The 18567-nt window shown below is 43.4% G+C and overlaps 1 protein-coding gene and 1 long non-coding RNA gene across 2 annotated transcripts in view; one reads left to right on the forward strand and one right to left on the reverse strand.

Moving 5' to 3' along the window:
* The window catches only part of SLC22A4 (solute carrier family 22 member 4), a 53902-nt gene that overhangs the window by 27515 nt on the left and 7820 nt on the right, over nt 1–18567 (forward strand). Inside the window, exons 4-7 of the mRNA XM_025386936.1 lie at nt 5245–5416; nt 10367–10493; nt 14618–14712; nt 17624–17838. Coding sequence (XP_025242721.1) covers nt 5245–5416; nt 10367–10493; nt 14618–14712; nt 17624–17838 — 609 coding nt within the window. The remainder of the gene's footprint in view (nt 1–5244; nt 5417–10366; nt 10494–14617; nt 14713–17623; nt 17839–18567) is intronic.
* Nucleotides 1–18567, reverse strand: part of LOC112625719 — a 57893-nt gene that overhangs the window by 5956 nt on the left and 33370 nt on the right. Inside the window, exons 6-7 of the long non-coding RNA XR_003119757.1 lie at nt 17691–17832; nt 15052–15173 (exon numbers count right to left, since the gene is read on the reverse strand). This is a non-coding gene — a long non-coding RNA (uncharacterized LOC112625719). The remainder of the gene's footprint in view (nt 1–15051; nt 15174–17690; nt 17833–18567) is intronic.

An 18567-nucleotide genomic window follows, 5' to 3' on the forward strand; every position in this document is an offset into this window, starting at 1 on the left:
CTCATCACCCTGAAAAGAAACCCTATACGAATTAGCAGTCATTTCCCTCTTCCTCATGCCCCTGGCAACCACTAATTTACATTCTGCCTTTAATGGATTTTCCTATTCCGCACATTTCATATAAACAGAATCATATATTATGTAGCCTTTGTGACTGAATTCACTTGTTTTCAAGGTTGATCCATGTTGTAGCATGAATTAGTATTCCACTGGATGAAGACAACACATTTTGGTCATCCATTCATCAGTCATTGAACATCTGGGTGTTTCTACTTTGGGGCTGTTACGAATAATGCTATGAACATTAGAGAATAAGTATTTTTGTGGATATATGTTTTTTGTTTTTTTGTTTTTTTGTTTTTTTGAGGCGGAGTCTTGCTCTGTTGCCCAGGCTGGATTGCAGTGGCCGGATCTCAGCTCACTGCAAGCTCTGCCTCCCAGGTTCACGCCATTCTCCTGCCTCAGCCTCCCGAGTAGCTGGGATTACAGGCGCCCGCCATCTCGCCCGGCTAATTTTTTTTGTATTTTTAGTAGAGACGGGGTTTCACCGTGTTAGCCAGGATAGTCTTGATCTCCTGACCTCGTGATCCGCCCATCTCGGCCTCCTAAAGTGCTGGGATTACAGGCTTGAGCCACTGCGCCTGGCCTAGTGGATATATGTTTTTAATTCTCTTGGGTATAAGGTAGGACCTCTGCTAGGCCCTATGCTGATTCTATATTTAACCTTTTGAGGAACTGCCAAACTGTTTTCAAAATAGCTGCATATTTTTGTTCTTTTCAGCAAGGCACAACTTTTTACTTTTCTTTATATCTTACTTTAATGTTACCATTATTTTATTGTATTTAAATTTGAAGTTGCCTCAAAATTTCCAAGGGATGAGCTGGCATATAAATCCATGAACATGATGCAGAAATTTGCTGGCATACCTTATTTGCATTGCACCATGAGAGGGAAGAACTGGGGGGACCCAGGGAAGAGCAAGAACTCACGCCTGTCTATTTACAAGGAGCTCACTGCCTGGTTGTGCCTCTGCAGCCAATGCAGCTGTCACTGTGGACATGGGGACATGGGTCAAGGGAGTGGGGCACATATTACTGGGTATACACAGAGATAGGAAATGTTACTTTTGACTAGAGTGATTGGTGTAGAGAGAGGGGAAGCCCTGAGCAGGCGAACATCTGTTAAGCCTTGAAGAGGGGTTCTACTGTCTTCACTGGGCCTTTTTGCATCAAAGGCATTGTACTTTCCATCATTCCTCTGACATGCAGCACATTTCAACTGCTTGACCAGGATAAAGAATAATTATTACTGAGCACCTGCCACATGCCAGACACCCTCCTAGGCACTTTACATACATGGTCTCAGTCTTCATAATAATATCTCCACGAAGGAGGGTTTATCACAGTCACTCTAGTAGCAACTTAGCATCAAGGAACCCAGGCTCTCCCCTTGCCAGATGGAGGACACTCCTAGCCCAGAGTTCCTGGCTCTTACCTCATATCCTGGCAGCTGCACTACAGTCTCATTTCTTGAGCTGGGGTCTACTTAGAGCCTATGTTGGTCATTTATGAAGATGCATGTCCTGCCTCTGTGTGGAATGGGCCCAGCAGTTCCTGGGGCAGGTACTGCTCTACATGGAAGGGAGCCTGGCCCTCTCTAAGTCACCTCCTCTTGGAGAGAGTGCTCAGATTCAGATGGGTGTGACAGGTGGTGGGCAATACTCCTAAGGCTATCCTGGCCCTCATCCTAGCCAGGTCATGTCCCTTTGGCTTAGATGTCAATGTTTCACTCCCAGGAGAAACTCAGAGGCCCAGCCAGACCAAGACCAACCAGGCTTTGCCCTAGAAGCAAAGCAGACAGAAGAGGCAGACAGAGCACAGGGGACCAGGACAGGGATCCCCAGTCAGCACAGCAGGAGTCACCACTGTCATCTGTTTTACTGCCACATGGAAAGCTCGTGGCAGCGACAGGCCATGAAAGATCTGTGTAATCAGGCTTCTCTCCTAGCATTCCTCAGAGGGGGCTGGCTGGCCTCCAGTGACAAGCCCAGGAAGGGAAAATGCAACTCTACTTCTGAAAGGGGGATAAGGTGGGTGGATCACCTGAGGTCAGGAGTTCAAGACCAGCCTGGCCAATATGGCAAAACCCCATCTCTACTAAAAATACAAAAATTAGCCAGGCATGGTGGCAAGCGCCTGTAGTCCCAGCTACTTGGGAGGCTGAGGCAGGAAAATTGCTTGAACCCAGGAGGCAGAGGTTATAGTGAGCTGAGATTGCACCACTGCACTCTGGCCTAGGCGACAGAGCACAAGTCTATCTCAAAAAAAAAAAAAAAAGAAAGAAAAAAAAGAAAATTGTAAAAGTGAAATCAGGATATGGCCTTACCCATCTCCCCTCATGTCTCTATTGGAATCTCAGTTGAAGAACTGCGTTATAAGGCCAAGTCATGCCCCCAGTAATTTTTTTTTTTTTTTTTTTTGTAAGGTAGACCAGTATTCATAGAGCAAATAAGGCTTGAATCCTGGTACACCACTTATTATGTGCATGAATTTAGGCAACTGGCTTTAACTCTGAAGTCTCAGCTAATTATGTGTAAAGTAGGAGGAACATTAGTTTTTATTTTTGTTTTTGTTTGAGATGGAGTTTTGCTCTTGTTGCCCAGGCTGGAGTGCAGTGGCATGATCTCAGCTCACTGCAACCTCTGCCTCCTGGGTTCAAGTGATTATCCTGTCTCAGCCTCCCGAGTAGCTGGGATTACAGGCCCATGCCACCATGCCTGGCTAATTTTTGTTTACTTAGTAGAGACGGGTTTCATCGTATTGGTCAGGCTGGTTTCGAACTCCTGACCTCAGGTGATCTGCCTACCTTGGCCTCCCAAAGTGCTGGGATTACAGGCATAAGCCACTGTGCCTTGCCTGGAATATTAGTTTTTATATAACTGGTGTGAAGGGTCAAAGAGATAATATATGTAAACACTTAGCCTGGAACCTGTCTCAAAGTATCTACTAAAAAAAATGCTAGCTGTGAAGATGGTGATCCTGTTTAAGGAAAGGTGACTGCCTAAAAGTCAGAGAGCAGAAAGTAGGGCTAAAAAGGAATTGTTTTAATTTGTACCATCCATGCTGTCCACAGGAAGGCAAAGAGAGAGACCCATAAAGTCTCTGTCCCCAACACGCACTCTGCAAAGTTATATAACTGTTCTGGTCTGAGACTCACGCTTAGAGAGGGAAATTATCCAGGAACCCAGTAGTGTAACTTCTCTTTTCTTAACAAGGTCATGAAGGTAGGATAAAGCTCCTCTGGCCTCACAATTCTGCAAGATTCTCACTTGATCCTGCACACTCTCTCTTTTCCAAAATCAAACCCTCTGCTGCTTCACTTCTGAATCTCTGCTTAGGAATAAAGCACCCTCTATTTATTTCCACATCATAATCACAGCCAAAGGGTTTAGAAACCAGTGCATAGCAGGAAGGTCATTAATGAGGTCAGAAAAGACCTGGAAATCATACTCATGATCCTCAAAGAAGTCAAGCCCTATCCTTGGAAATGGGTTTATAGGCTGAGCAATGCTCTGGGTGGTTAGGACAATTGTCTCCAACATGGGACGCAGGAGGCACAAAGTACTGGCTGTTTCTGTCAGTCCGGGTTTTTAAATGGCCTCTCGAGAGGGACCCACTAAGGCAGATCTCTCAATTGTGAACAGTGAGGGAGAATGAGTGGGGTGGGATGGGAACAGGTAGGTGATAAAATGAGAAACCAGCCAACGTAGTAATTTTGCTGCTTCTCTGGAATGAGCTCTTAATCCCTTTGCTTGTGCCTAGAACATATAAACATGATTGAGAAAATCTCTCTTGAAAGGCAAGCATGAATGACCTTTGAATTATCTGTTTTGTATCTTCCGGGTCACTACTCTGTAGTGTGGGCAGATCCCCAACAAAAGGCAGAGCCATTGCCATTGGTCAGATCTCCGCCTTAGGTGTAGAGAACCAAGGGCAGACTCTGGAAAGGGCCCGGAGCTCCGTGACAAGAGAAGGAGCTTTGTTCTTGGACTCCCATCTGGTGCCGAGTGATCCACTGTGGCACTGAGCAGAGGCCAACAGTCGCCTGCATGTCCTTTCCCAAAAAGCAGTGCCCGCACCAAGCAGTCATGGGCCTTTCTGCTGTTCAGGGAAAGCTCTGTGGAGTTCAATGAGTGTGTGGCCAGGTCTAGGGCTGCTGCCTGCAGGGGCGGCAGAACAGCTCCTGCTTTTCTTTCCTTGGTCCAAATGGACTGTGTCTGCCTGGGCTGATCTCTGGGCACAGCATGGCTGCAGGGAATTCAGTCCTGGGTGCTGAAGGCCTGTCTGTGCACCTCCAGAGCCAGCTCACTCCAACTGATTTCTCAGGGCTCAGGCATGGGTAAGTGTGTCCTGAGGTCTTGGAAACGGTGAACTCTCCACTGCTTCCTGATGGGCCAATGTCTGTTTATTTACAGTTCAGAACTGTTGGAAAGGCTACACACACCGTGACCCCACATGGCCCCTCAGAAGAGCCACTGTTTGTCTCCTGAAACGTTCTCTCTGCTTCTCATGTTGGGGCTCTTATTTTGGAAATGTGGCATTCTCAGAAGGGATTAGCTCTTGGGGCTGGGCATATTTTTATGACATGGAATGGCCTTAAAATAAATTGGCCAGGGATGGTGGCTCACGCCTGTAATCCCAACATTTTGGGAGGCCAAGGCAGGTGGATCACTTGAGGTCAGGAGTTCGAGACCAGCCTGGCCAACATGGCGAAACCCTGTCTCTACCAAAAATACAAAAATTAGCCAGGCCTGGTGGTGTGCGCCTGTAGTCCCAGCTATTCGGAAGGCCAAAGTGGGAAGGTCACTTGAGCTTGGGAGGCAGAGGTTGCAGTGAGCTGAGATCGCGCCACTGCACTGCAGCCCGGGCAACAGAGGGAGATTTTGTCTCAAAATAATAATAATAATAATAATAATAATAATAATAATAATAATAATAAATTAAAAATAAATAAATCTATGGCTCCGTTAAAATCTCATGGAAATTCAGCCTTCTATAAGTTGCCAAGTCTTGGATCACTTCCCACCTTCCTCTACCCTGACCATGCCTGCTCTGGGCAACGAGGCAAATACCTTTCCCCTTTTCTAATTGGTGATAGTTTGAATTCTAACTGCCACATAATGATATAAAAAGCAAATATTAAAGTGAGATAATATGCTAATACTCCTCCCTTGTTTTGAACAGGAACAGAAATTCTTGGCAAGTCAGTTCGTATTATATTCTCTACATTAGGAGTATGCACATTTTTTGCAGTTGGCTATATGCTGCTGCCACTGTTTGCTTACTTCATCAGAGACTGGCGGATGCTGCTGCTGGCGCTGACGGTGCCGGGAGTGCTGTGCGTCCCGCTGTGGTGGTGAGTGTGACTCGTCCCCAGACAGGCCCTCTGCTGCGGGTCAGTACACCTGGAACACACCTGGAGCCTGGTGCTGACCTAGCTTGGGCTTGTATGACCTCCACGGAACTCGCAGAGGCCAGTTTCCAAGCTGGGAGTTTTTGCCTCATTGTGGGTGGGCCTGTGTGCTGGAGTTTGAGTCTCCATTGTCCTAAAAAGCACATTCTCAGGATTCCAATCTCTTCCTTGACACCAGCCACTCTTGTCTGTTGCTACTTATTTGTGGCGCTGGTGGTGTTGGATTTTGTTGTTTTTAACTCTGCCCCCTGCTCTTTCATCACTTTTCTCTCTCTAGAAAAATCTCACTCTATCCTACTAATGTAATTCTTCAAGCTTCCCTACCATATAATGATTAGCATCTATGAAAGGGAAGCCTATTTATTAGCACTTATGGTAGTGTGCCTATTTATCTGCTATGTCTTGAAGAGTGAGAAAATTACTTTTTATTTAATAAATTGTTAGAGAAATGTTCTCTTCTCTCCTCCCACAACCTCCCAACTCAATTTCAACTCAGTATAACACAACAGTTATAGGAATAACAAAGTTTGAAGATTCTGGCCGCAGTCTTACCCAGTATGACTATCTGGGAGATTTTAGGTGAAAGAATAAAGTAAAAATCATGGAATAAGGTGTCAGACATACCCTCTCTTTGGGGATTTCCTGTTTCCTTGCTTTTTCATATTTAAGCAAGAGGAAAGGGATTCCTTCCATTGGTGGGTCTGGTTCTGTCTCTCTCTCATTCTCTTTCTCTCTCATTAATTCTTCTTGGTTTGATTTCATTATATCAGAGTCAAATCCTCCAGCACTGACTAGTTTCACTGAACTGCATAACTTCTACCTGCTTACACATAACACCAGCTTCTTTGATCATTTTTCAGAACTCACAATTTAGACTAGACCTCATGGTTGCCCTGTCCTTTGGACACCTCCTGACTGGGAAGCTGTCTAGGCCTTTATCTTACTGCATCTGTTAGGCAGTCATAGAGGTTGACAGGCAGGCCACCTGTCTGACTAGACAGCGCAGATCAGGTAGGCTCACTCTAAGCCCCTGTATTCTCACGATCTGTAAGAGTGCCGTGATTTACCAGTGTAAATTCTTGGCATGAAGTGTGCAGGTGGAGTTGATAGTTTGTTAAAGGTTAGGAATTATTCTGATTTGCAACACTCCTCTGGAACCCTGTCTGAGGACCAGGAAACCCGGCCTGAGGAGCAGTGAATAAGGGCTGGCCATTATCTACATAGCTGTGCCTCCAAGGAAAGCATCCCAGATTTACAAGAGCAGAGCAATTTTCTGAATGAGAGTAATTATCATCATCATCATCTGTCCCTCTCTCCACAACTCCCTTGCTAACTGAATTTATTGGAAAAGATGTTAGTGACTAGAGGTTCTCTCAAGACACAAGACAAGATTATTCAAAGGTTTTTTTCTGCCTCTTCAGCTGAATGATTTTAATAAACTATGTGCTCTGGCTCTAGTTGTCATTTTGACCTAAGGGACCAGTACTTTCAAAGTGTTATAATTAGCCAGGTATGGTGGTTCACACCTGTAATCCCAGCACTTTGGGAGGCCAAGTTGGGAGGATCACTTTAGCCCAGCAGTTCAAAACCAGCCCGGGCAACATGTCAAAACCCTGTCTGTACTAAAAATAAAAAATTAGCTGGGTGCAGTGGTGAGTGCCTGTAGTCCCAGCTACTTAGGAGGTGGAGGTGGGAGGGTCCCTTGAGCCTGGGAGTTCAAGATTACAGTGAGTTCTATGATCATGCCACTGCACTCCAGCCTGGATAGAATGAGATGCTGTCTCGAAAAAAGTTATAATCAATCTTATTAATGTATGATTCTATTAGAGAGAAAGAGAGACAGAGAGAGAAAGAGAGAGAGAATAACAATGTAAGGCCCCTGATTGGCTGTACAGAGATTAGTAGGGATGGGATTTGCCTCAGGACCATATGTCACAGCGAGGAATGAACAGCTCTGATCCATTAGCCCTCCAGAGTTAGCCTCCAGAGTTTCCAGCGAGAAGGTCCATCCCACAGGGAGCCTGCTCACTCTGCCCTAAGGAGAGCTCTTTCTTCTGTTTCCCAGGGTCCAGTCCATGAGTGCTCCTGGCTGTGGGCATACTGTACCAGGGACAGGACTTGGCCCAGATAGAGCCAGCCCAGGACCAGCACTGAAAAGCTGAATGCTCCCCCTGAACGTTTATCAATGGTCTTATCATTTTCCTGTAAAAGAAAATAGCTTTCTTCTGAACATCCCATCCTTGCAGGTGGGGCTTCCCAAAGGGATGCTCATCAGTCTAGTGGTTGGGATATGGGGGGATGCTTAGAGCTGACGTGGACCCTGCCGCCTGCTCAGTATGAGACAAGCTCTCCAGCAACACCTCACTCCTGTTTAGTGTGAATTAAATCTACAGAGAGATTATAGTGTGCAACCTCATTTGGCACTCCACTGACTCTTGAAATGATCAGCTAGATTTGAGATTATGTGCACACACACAAAGATATCAAAGCAATTCAAAACTAGAGATACCAGTGGCCCTGAGTACAGTGGGCTAGAAATGGGAGATAAACTTACATAGAGGCATTGCTGGTGGTTTGGGGAACTTTTTATGTCCCAAGTTTCCTTTAAAAGGCTTGGCAGTAAGCGGCCACAGGTGTGAATGGAGTATATGTATAGGGGGTGGGGATGGGGTAGGGAAGCAGGCCATAGATGAAACATGAGGAAAGCTATGCAATTTCTAGCTGATTAAACATTAAGAATCTGAGGCCAGTGATCTGTAGAAAAAAAGGTAGAATATTTCTAAGCATAATCTGGTTGGAGAAAGATACTGGCCCAAAGTAGAAGCATCTATCCATGAGGTATATCGTGGCTGTGTAGTAAGATCTCCAATTCTGCACTAATATAGTAGCCACCAGTCACATGCAGCTATTTAAATTAAAATTAATTAAAAGTAAATAAAATTACATTTTCGTTTCTTCAATCACACTAGCTCAATAGCTACATGTGGTTAGTGGGTGCTGTCTTAGCACAGATACAGAACATTTCAGAAGTTTCTATTGGACAACACAGTTCTAATTACTGGAAGTCGGTGACCTAATATTATTGTAGTTCCTATAGGGACCAACTAAAGGCATATTCTGAAAAATGCAAACTGAGCTCATTTTTCAACTCATGTGCTAGTAAGCTGGAGAGGGGACCTGCTAGTTCGTCATTTGTTTTGCTCTGAGCTTATTCCTAGTGTGGATTTGGGCCAATTAATTATAGAGGACTCTGTGCCTGCTACTTATAATTTGTTTTCTAGGCTAAGTAAGTACAGATGCTCTTCGACTTATAATGGGGTTACATCCCAATAAGCTGATTGTAAATTGAGAATATTCCAGGTCAATACATCTAACCTACTGAGGTAGGAAGCCAGACATGACTCCAGAGCCAGGGCTTGGACACCGGACCAAACTGAGGACCAGCTAAAACAGAGCCAGGGCAGAAGATGCTTTCCATAAGACACGCCCACCAGTGTGCCATGTCAGTTTACTGTTGCCATGACAACACTCAGGCTTTATTGCCCCTTTCCATGGCAATGACCCAATGACCCAAAAATTACTACCCTTTCCCTAGAAACTTCTGCATAAACTGCCCTTTCATCTACATGTAATTAAAAGTAGTTATAAATATGAGTGCAAAACTGTCCTGAGCTGCTACTCTGCCTGTGGGGCAGCCCTGCTCTGCAGGAGCAGTCACTGAGCTGTAACATTGTCTCTTCAATAAAGCTGTTTTCTTCCACCTCCAGTTTGCCCTTGAATTATTTCCTGGGCAAAGCCAAGAACCCTCATGGGCCAAACCCCACTCTGGGGCTTGCCTGCCCTGCATCCCTACCAAATATCATAGCTCAGCCCGACCTACCTTAAACATGCTCAGAACACTAACATTAGCCTACAGTTGGGCAACATTTTCTAACACAAAACCTATTTTATAATTAAGTGTTGAATATTTCATGTAATTTATTAAATACTGTACTGGAAGTGAACAACAGAATGGCTGTATGTATGAGTACTCAAAGTAAGGTTTCTACTCAATGCATATCACTTTTCTCCTATAGTAGAAAAATCGTAAGTCAAACCATCATAAGTTAGGGACCATCTGTACTAACAATAGGTAAGGAAAATGAGAGCTGACAGGAGAATGGCTAAAAGATTTTGAGAAATAAAAATTTAGAAAGAATAGAAGTCCTATTATTTGCAACTGTGTTTGAGCATCAGCTATAAATGGTAATAGACTATGTAATTTAAAACAATAAGCTTTTAGATGTTAACAAAAAGACAACATTAGGGCTCATCTCGCAAAAACTGGTTTGGGCACTCGCTGATCTGGGAATCTGTTGAAAGCCATGGGGACCCCACACAGGCAGGTGTCAGTGCCCTCACCTTCTCTTTTGACTAAAGGAAAAGATCAAGAACACAGATGCCCTGGCCATCCTTTTCCCAATAAATTGTGAATGTCACCAGCTGGGACACCAGCAATTCTCCTTAGGATGGACCCACTGCAAAGACAGTCTCTTCTCTAGGGGAACTTACAGTCTAGTAGCTACATTTCTTTTATGAGCCACAATGCCTATAAGTTTTGGATGAACTTCTCCAGATGTCCTGGCTCAAACATGCCCATAGTTAATGTCACCCCTTATCGTCTGGTCCTGGTCTCAAGCACAACTGATGATCAGTCTTATAATTTGATCAGAAGTTTGAAACTTGAAGGTGCTTTTATTTATTCCTATGCTCCAATAGAAATCTTATGTGGACTCCCTTTAAAAAGACAAACTAGAATTCTACAAAATTACAACTATCTGGGGAAAACTGAGATTTAATAGTATCCAACCCTGCTGTTGTGAAAAATTATTAAATATTACAAATAAATTATAGGTTCATTCCTGAATCTCCCCGATGGCTGATATCCCAGAGAAGATTTAGAGAGGCTGAAGATATCATCCAAAAAGCTGCAAAAATGAACAACATAGCTGTACCAGCAGTGATATTTGATTCTGTGGAGGTAAGCATTTGCAGATGTTTCCTCTTGAGATCAGCTATGCATTCTTGATTTTATGGAATTTAACTTAATTCAATATTTGTTAAGTGCCCACTATGTACCAGGCATTGCACTATGCCTTAGGAACACAATCATGATTAAATTCTAAGATAAAATCCACCTTAAAGGGCTGTTTATAAGAATTAAATGCAATAATATATGTAAACTGCTTAGCAAATAGCAAGTGTTCATTAAATACTAGTTCCCTTTATTTTGCAAGTTTATCATCAACTTTCTATTGGCATTGCTCCAAACCACTGACACAGCTATGTACTGATGATTTTTAAATGTCCAGATTAAGTGGAAAAAATATGTTTCAGGGTTAGTCCACTCTGGGTTCTCCACTGTACCCTGAATCTTACCACAGACTGCTGAGGAAGCTATGCATGTCTTTAGTCTTGCTCTGTGTCATGTCTAGAACCTTAAGGCCTGAAAGCACACACTTGAAAGGTGGTGACCACAAGGAAAAGCTGATATCCTGTGGAAGCAGCCACATCTCCTGACAGTTCGTGAGGATATGCAGTGTGCCATGCCCTGTGCTGGCTCCTAGAGGAAATAAGAAAAATAAGACACAGCCCCAATTCTAAAGGAACATAGAATGTAACTAAGATGGGCAAGAGGATTAGATAAAAAGATAAAGAATGGCATAAGGGAAGAAAGGGTAAGTATCTAAGAAGAGACACTGTGTGCTAGCAATACAGAGAAAGAGAGCAGGGTGGCCCATGGCTGGAGGCAGGTCCAAGCCAGGGAGGACAGCAGGACTCATTTAAATGAGTGGAGAGGATGGGGCAGAGCATTCCTGGCTAGGAGATAGGAAACAGTCTGCTCAGGACACCTAAAGAAGACTATGGTGGCTTCAGTAGCATTATGCATGCCCTGCACCAAAGCATGCAGTGTGGAAAGCAGAACTCTGTAGAGGACGGTGGGCATGCCACTGCTCACCCTGAGGGCTTCCCCGATCCCTGGCCTTCAGGACCTTTTCCAGAAGCAGATACTCTAGCTATGGCTAGAGGCTTAGAGTGGCCATGAACTCAAGCTCTCAGAGGGCTGCCAGGACAAAACATCCCTTAATCCTTTGCCCTTCAAGTCAAGAAGTCCATTTCAAATCTCAGTCAATTTAAATGGATAAAACAACAACAACAACAACAACAACATTGAGAGTGTCTAACACTTCTGCCCTTCGGGACTGTGCTGGGTGTTTATTGGTATTTATCAGCTAGGTGGCCTGATTCCTATCTGTGAAACTTACATTCTAGTTATAGGGATTTACCTACATGGATGAAAGCAATCATAAAATAGATATGAGATACATAGTTATGGACAAATAAGAATATAGTTCAGTGTTAAAACATATGGTTCTGGTAGTGCCTTTATATATATATAGATACACATACACACATACACATATATAAATATGTACATATGTGTGTGTGTATGTGTATCTATATACATATATATATACACTTAAAAAAATTTTTGAGTCTCACTGTGTTGCCCAGGCCGGAGTGCGGTAGTGCAATTACAGCTCGCTGTAGCCTCAACCTTCTGGGCTCAAGCAATCCTCCCACCTCAACCTCCCAAGCTGGGACTATAGGCAATTGCCACCAAACCCAGCTAACTTTTTGTCTTTTTTTTGTGGAGACAGGGTTTCACTATGTTGCCCAGGCTGGTCTCAAACTCCTGGGCTCAAGCAATCCTCCTGCCTCCGCCTCCCAAAGTGCTAGGATTACAGATGTGAGCCACCATCCTCAGCCTGACAGTGCCTTCTTTCTTCCTGCCATGATGCACATCTAGCCTGAACTGGACAAACCCATTAAGGGAAAGGGGGCTTGCGCTTTCCTGAGGCCTGGTCATCTCCCCTGCTCACCTCCCGTAGGATCCTCTTTAGGAGGATCTGCAGAGCCCTGTGCCAGCAATTGCACCCTATTTAGAATGATATTGAAGAGCCTACCAAATGCCAGGCACTGTGTTCTGCTCATTTAATGCCCATGCTTTTTTTTTTTTCCCCAAAAAAAGAAACTAAGGCACAGTGAAGTTAAGGAACTTGCCCAGGATCACACAGATGTTAAACTGGGATTTGTGACCTAGTTCTCCCAAGCACCAAAGCACATGCTCTTAACAACTGTGATTTTTCACTTCATGTTAGAGGCAGTAGCATTAACTTCGACAGGAAAAGATATAGAGTAGAGCATTGTCTTAGAAAGCAATCTCAAGCATCCTTGGCTTCAGAAGAAGCACCTTCAACCTGCTCCTGGTACCTGATCCAAAGACATTTTGGTGGCTCCACCCCGGCCAGGGACAACCACTGGATATAAGGATATTCTCGTTCTGAGGTTTCCAATCCTGGCTGCTCATCACAATCACCCAAGTGCTTTAAGAATACAGATTCTCAGGCCTCTGTTTAAAAGAGTCGAAGTAGGCAAGCCCAGGGAGGAACCTGGCAACCTGCATTTGAGAAGGGCCCTGTGGAACCACCAAGTGTTAGCACAGGCCTGGTCCACAGGTCCTGTCTGTGTGCACCACCCCAGAACCCTCCAAGAGGATGTCTAGTTCCCACTAGTTTATGCAGGGGCTTTGCTTTGTTGTAGTACCAGGGTTATTCTGCTGGGGCCCATGTTCTGGGGCTCTACAATCCAAATAATGCAGTAGAGAAAAGGCAATGTGGCTGTGAGCTGTGTAAGTGTCTGCTCATTACTTGAAAGAAGGACACTCACATTTGGAGAGCACCTGCTGTGAAGGCAGGCCTGGCACTCTCACTTCTTCATAATAGAAATTCCTCCCTCAGTCTCTTACTGCACATGCACTGTAGGGCCACAAAGTCACAAAGTCCTGGTACTTCATCCTTAAGAGATTTCCCCACCTCAGAGCCTAATAATTTTTACGTTAGTTTCAATTCTAATCAGCTTGGTTACCTTGATTCATAACTCATGGCAAGTTAATATCAGCAAATTAAAAGCAAAAGAATAGGCTGGGCACGGTTGCTCACACCTGTAATCCCAGCACTTTGGGAAGCTGAGGTAGATGGATCACCTAAAGTCAGGAGTTTGAGACCAGCCTGGCCAATATGGCGAAACCTCATCTCTACTAAAAATACAAAAATTAGTCGGGTGTGGTGGTGGGTGCCTGTAATCTCAGCTACTCAGGAGGCTAAGGCAGGAGAATTGCTTGAACCTGGGAGGCGGAGGTTGCAGTGAGCTGAGATCGTGCCACTGCACTCCAACCTGGGCGACAAGAGTGAAACTCCCTCTCAAAAAACAAACAAGTAAGTAAATAAATAAATATAAATAAAAGTAAAAGAGTATAAGCTCATCAATAGCAGTAAGGATTTGTCACTGACCGCTGATGGCTAGCCTCTTTTCCTCAATGATACAGTAATAATAATAATAATAATAGTTTAAATTTATTGGACATTTACCATGGTTCAAGCACTGTGCTAAGCCATATATATATATGGCTCATATATATATATATGGATCATATATTACATATATATATATGATCTCATTTAGTCTCTCAACTCCCAATTAATATACCCATTTTATAGAGTAGTAAGCTAAAGACTGAGAGGGAGGAGAGTCACTTGAACCTGGGAGGTGGAGGTTGCAGTGAGCTGAGATCACGCCACTGCACTCCAGCCTGGGCCACAGGGCACGACTCCATCTAAAAAAACCAAATAAGCAAATAAACAGAGAAGTGTAAAAAGCAGACATGGCCTCAAGGAAGGGACTACATGGCCCTACCCTTCAACAGGCAGTCCTGAGGATCACAGATCAGTGTGGTAAAGGACATCCATTCTCTGACTGTCAGTCAGAGAAAGGCTATATTAGACAACAGGCTTTGTATAACAAGACAGGGAAGTGGGTGTTATATATTTAAAAGGCTTCTGTGTAAAATGGTCTGCAAACATTTTAAAGTGTCAGAATAAGCATTATATATGTAGATGCCCTATTGCCTCCAATTCCCAGACTTCTAAGCATAGTCAAGGTGAAGTGAGAGTTGCATGCATAAGTTTTCCCCATGCATCATAGCCAAAGATACTTCCTTACTACCTCTTAATCTCATGGTTATTTGCATTATTTTGCTTACAGGAGCTAAATCCCCTGAAGCAGCAGAAAGCTTTCATTCTGGACCTATTCAGAACTTGGAATATTGCCATAATGACCATTATGTCTTTGCTGCTATGGTAAGTAATAAGTGACCTGGAAATGCAGACATCCGGCACATAAGTATGCAACTGATTTTCTTTAACTCAGAGGAACATTATGGCAACGCCTGGGTTTTCCTGGGAAAAATTAAGAGTATAAAGTTCTGAATTATTTTGAAATGCCTCGATTCAGTTCACGGGACTAGATACTGAAAAAATGTCACTGGGTGCAGTGGCTCACACCTGTAATCCCAGCACTTTGGGAGGCCAAGGTGGGCAGATCACCTGAGGTCAGGAGTTCAAGACCAATCTGGCCAACATGGTGAAACCCTGTCTCTACTAAAAATACAAAAATTAGCTGGGCATGGTGGCGCATACCTGTAATCTCAGCTACTCGGGAGGCTGAGGCAGGAGAATCCCTTGAACCCAGGAGGTGGAGGTTCCAGTGAGCCTAGATCACACTACTGCACTCTAGCCTAGGCAACAGAGCAAGACTCCATCTTAAAAAAAAAAAAAAAAAAAAAAAGGCACAGGGTACAGTATTTAAGTCTGCAGTACTGGGGCCCAAAGGGAAAGCATTCCCTTTCCCCCTCCTAAAGTTATGGGATTGAGATCATTGATGTCCCTGGGTAAGGGTTCCCTCCCCACCAAAAATTATGAGATTAAGACTAATGATGTCCCTGGTGCCTGAGGCAGAGATGCTAATTCAGCTCCTGCTTCCTGAAGCTGACCTGGCAATTGAACAGTGAGGCCAGAATAACCTAGATCCCCATTGCCTGGATTGGAGCCTTGATAAGCTTCTTATACGTGCCGATAGCAAACTAACAAGTGGCTTTCAGGCACAGAAATAGTGAATTGGCTTTATAGATTAGATTTAATAATTTATCTGCCAAGAAAAAAAAGAAAAAGAAAAAAGAAAATTCCTACCCTATGATGGCAGCACACACACGCGCACACACACACACACACAGAGACACGCACACACGATGATCGTCAGAACTGGCAGATTTAGGCTGCAGCTAATCTAAGTTTATTTTTAAGGGCCATCTTACTTGGCAATTAGAAGAGATCAATGACAGAGCTTCTGCCTCTGAATTAAGCAAGTCTGTCCTAGGTACACGGCCTTCTTAGTTCTGACATTTCAGCATATATATATCCCTGATGCAAATGCTCTTGGGCAGTGATGCTACTAAGCTAATAAAAAATTAGTCACTAGTTCTATCTAAGCTGCTCCTATTACTAAATGGGAAAATCACTAAAATCCCTTGAGCAGTAAAGTTTAATTATTTGTTTTGTTTATGAAGTAGTCCTTGCATTATCTAATTTGGGTCTAGTATGTGTAAAAAGATCCACCAGTGTTCCTGAAATCATTTTTCAGATATCCTCTGCTTCTCAGTCATGTTAATAATAAGCAAATTTCTACACAGGGGCGTCTGCGTAGTGCAGTTGTAACAGAAACTCAGGTTCAGTCACTCATAGCTTGCGGCGTCCAATTAACAAGAGCAAGGTCTGATGTAACGAAAGTGACTTTTTATTCCAAATCTTGCTTAGGGAGAAGGGTATCGGCTTCCTGCCTAAAGGGTACCGCTTCTCTTTTTGAAGTGGAAAGCAGGCACTTCTAAAAGGCAGGGGAGGATGCAAGCAGGTGAGGGCTCAGAGGGCTAGCTTGCTGCCTTATCTACTGGGCAGCTGAGTTGGCGCCTTCATGGGCAGAAACAGGTTGTATAGGTGGCCAAAAACTCTAGCAGGCATACTTTAGGTTGGAAATTGACTGATATCGCTTGAGGAAATCTAGGGGGTGAGAGTTCCACTCTGGATCTTCTAAGCACATAGTTAGATGAACTGGCCCTGCAGGGAGTGTCTAGTGAAGAGGAGGTTAAAAGGTTATAATTGCACTTCTAAAGAGGTATGTAGAAAGTGGGGAAAAGGAGGAAAGAGAAAAGAAGAGAGAGAGAAAATAAACTATCCCTTAGAAAAATGGGGGTACTCAGTTACATAGTTATTTTTTCCACAGAGAAGCTTCTTTTATTAATGGTTATTATTATTATTATTATTATTATTATTATTATTTTGAGATGGAGTTTAGCTCTGTCGCCCAGGCTGGAGTGCAATGGCGCGATCTCAGCTCACTGCAACCTTCGCCTCCCAAGTTCAAGTTATTCTCCTGTCTCAGCCTCCCAAGTAGCTCGGATTATAGGCACATGCCACCACCACGCCTGGCTAATTTTTGTCTTTTAAGTAGGGACGAAGTTTCACCATGTTGGCCAGGCTGGTCTCATACTTCTGACCTCAGGTGATTTGCCTGCCTCGGTCTCCCAAAGTGCTGGGATTTCAGGCATGAGCCACCACACACGGCCCACAGAGAAGCTTCTACATGAAAGTTAACTATAATGACAGAATATACAGGCTGCACTCTGTGATAATTTGAAGCATTAGGGGACATTCACTCTTTTCCCTAAAGAGAATCGGAATTTATTCTAAGTGAATCCCACAGTATGACCCTTGTATCTCTTTTTTGTTAAAGAATGAAATCTGGATTTTATGTTCACTGATGTGACTAATATTTTTTCTTCAAATAATAGCTCTAAGAGACTGAGGAGGTACAAACTATTCAGGAAATAGGAAAACTTGAAATCAACTACCTGAGAAAAGTTATTGTTGAATATTGGTATATATAGACTAGCACTATCCAATAGAACCTTCTGCAGTGACGGAAATATTTCATATCTGTGTTGTTCAATATAGTAGCCACTAGTTACACGTGGCTATTGAGCACTTGAAGTGTGGCTAGCATAACTAAGGAACTGAATTTGTGGTTTTATTTAATTTTAATTTATTTAAATTTAAGTAGCCAACAAGGTTGTGGCTACTTATAGGACAGCAAGATATAGAGAATTTCTTGACCATCATAAAATTTTAGAGCAATTCACAACATCTCTTTTTCTTTCAGGATGCTGACCTCAGTGGGTTACTTTGCTCTGTCTCTGGATACTCCTAATTTACATGGAGATGCCTACCTGAACTGTTTCCTCTCTGCTTTGATTGAAATTCCAGCTTACATTACAGCCTGGCTGCTATTGCGAACCCTGCCCAGGCGTTATATCATAGCTGCAGTACTGTTCTGGGGAGGAGGTGTGCTTCTCTTCATTCAACTGGTACCTGTGGGTAAGAAGTTAACCAAGATGAACAGCTTACCAGAAAAGACCCACATATTGACTAGGCTGCTTCTGAGTCACTGCTCCATGTTTATTCAGCCTTTACATCATAAGCCATTCATAAGTCAATTAGACAGGTGATTGCTCACTACGTTTGTTGTTTCCTGTGTTCAAAACAACTACCCCAAACAAAAGAGACAGCCTCAGAGAAGCAGAAAGCACCAAAGAGGAAAAGTAACTCTTCCAGTTATCCCCTTCACAGAAAGACTCACCTAAAATCTCCCTTTAACTCATAGTCATGATTCCTAATTTCTGGCCACTCTCAAACCTTTTCCCTGGGTGTATATTCAAGTATTACAGTGAGAAGGACATGTCGGTTCCAGGATACATTCAGTGGTTTTCTGGTCTGAATCTTTAAGTAGTTAAATAGCACACAAAAGGATATATGCTTCCCTTTTCCCCTTGTTTCTGATGTTCTCATAATATTAAAATGTCAATAAATTATTGATAGTAATAGAAATACACATTTCTTAGTAATAAGAAACTGGATAGAAAGGATTGGTCCTCCTCTTTGAAGATAAAACTTAACTATATTAACATGCTAATAGCTTACCCATAAAACTGTTGTAACAAACAAAAGACAAGTCAACAAAGGTCACTGAATGCATTAATGACCTAGAATAACAGTAGAACAAAGTACAAAGCCACCCCTCATGCTCCATCTTTGTCCATGCCCAAA

This window comes from Theropithecus gelada, chromosome 6, assembly GCF_003255815.1.
Source record: "Theropithecus gelada isolate Dixy chromosome 6, Tgel_1.0, whole genome shotgun sequence".
In the NCBI taxonomy this organism is placed as follows: domain Eukaryota; kingdom Metazoa; phylum Chordata; class Mammalia; order Primates; family Cercopithecidae; genus Theropithecus; species Theropithecus gelada.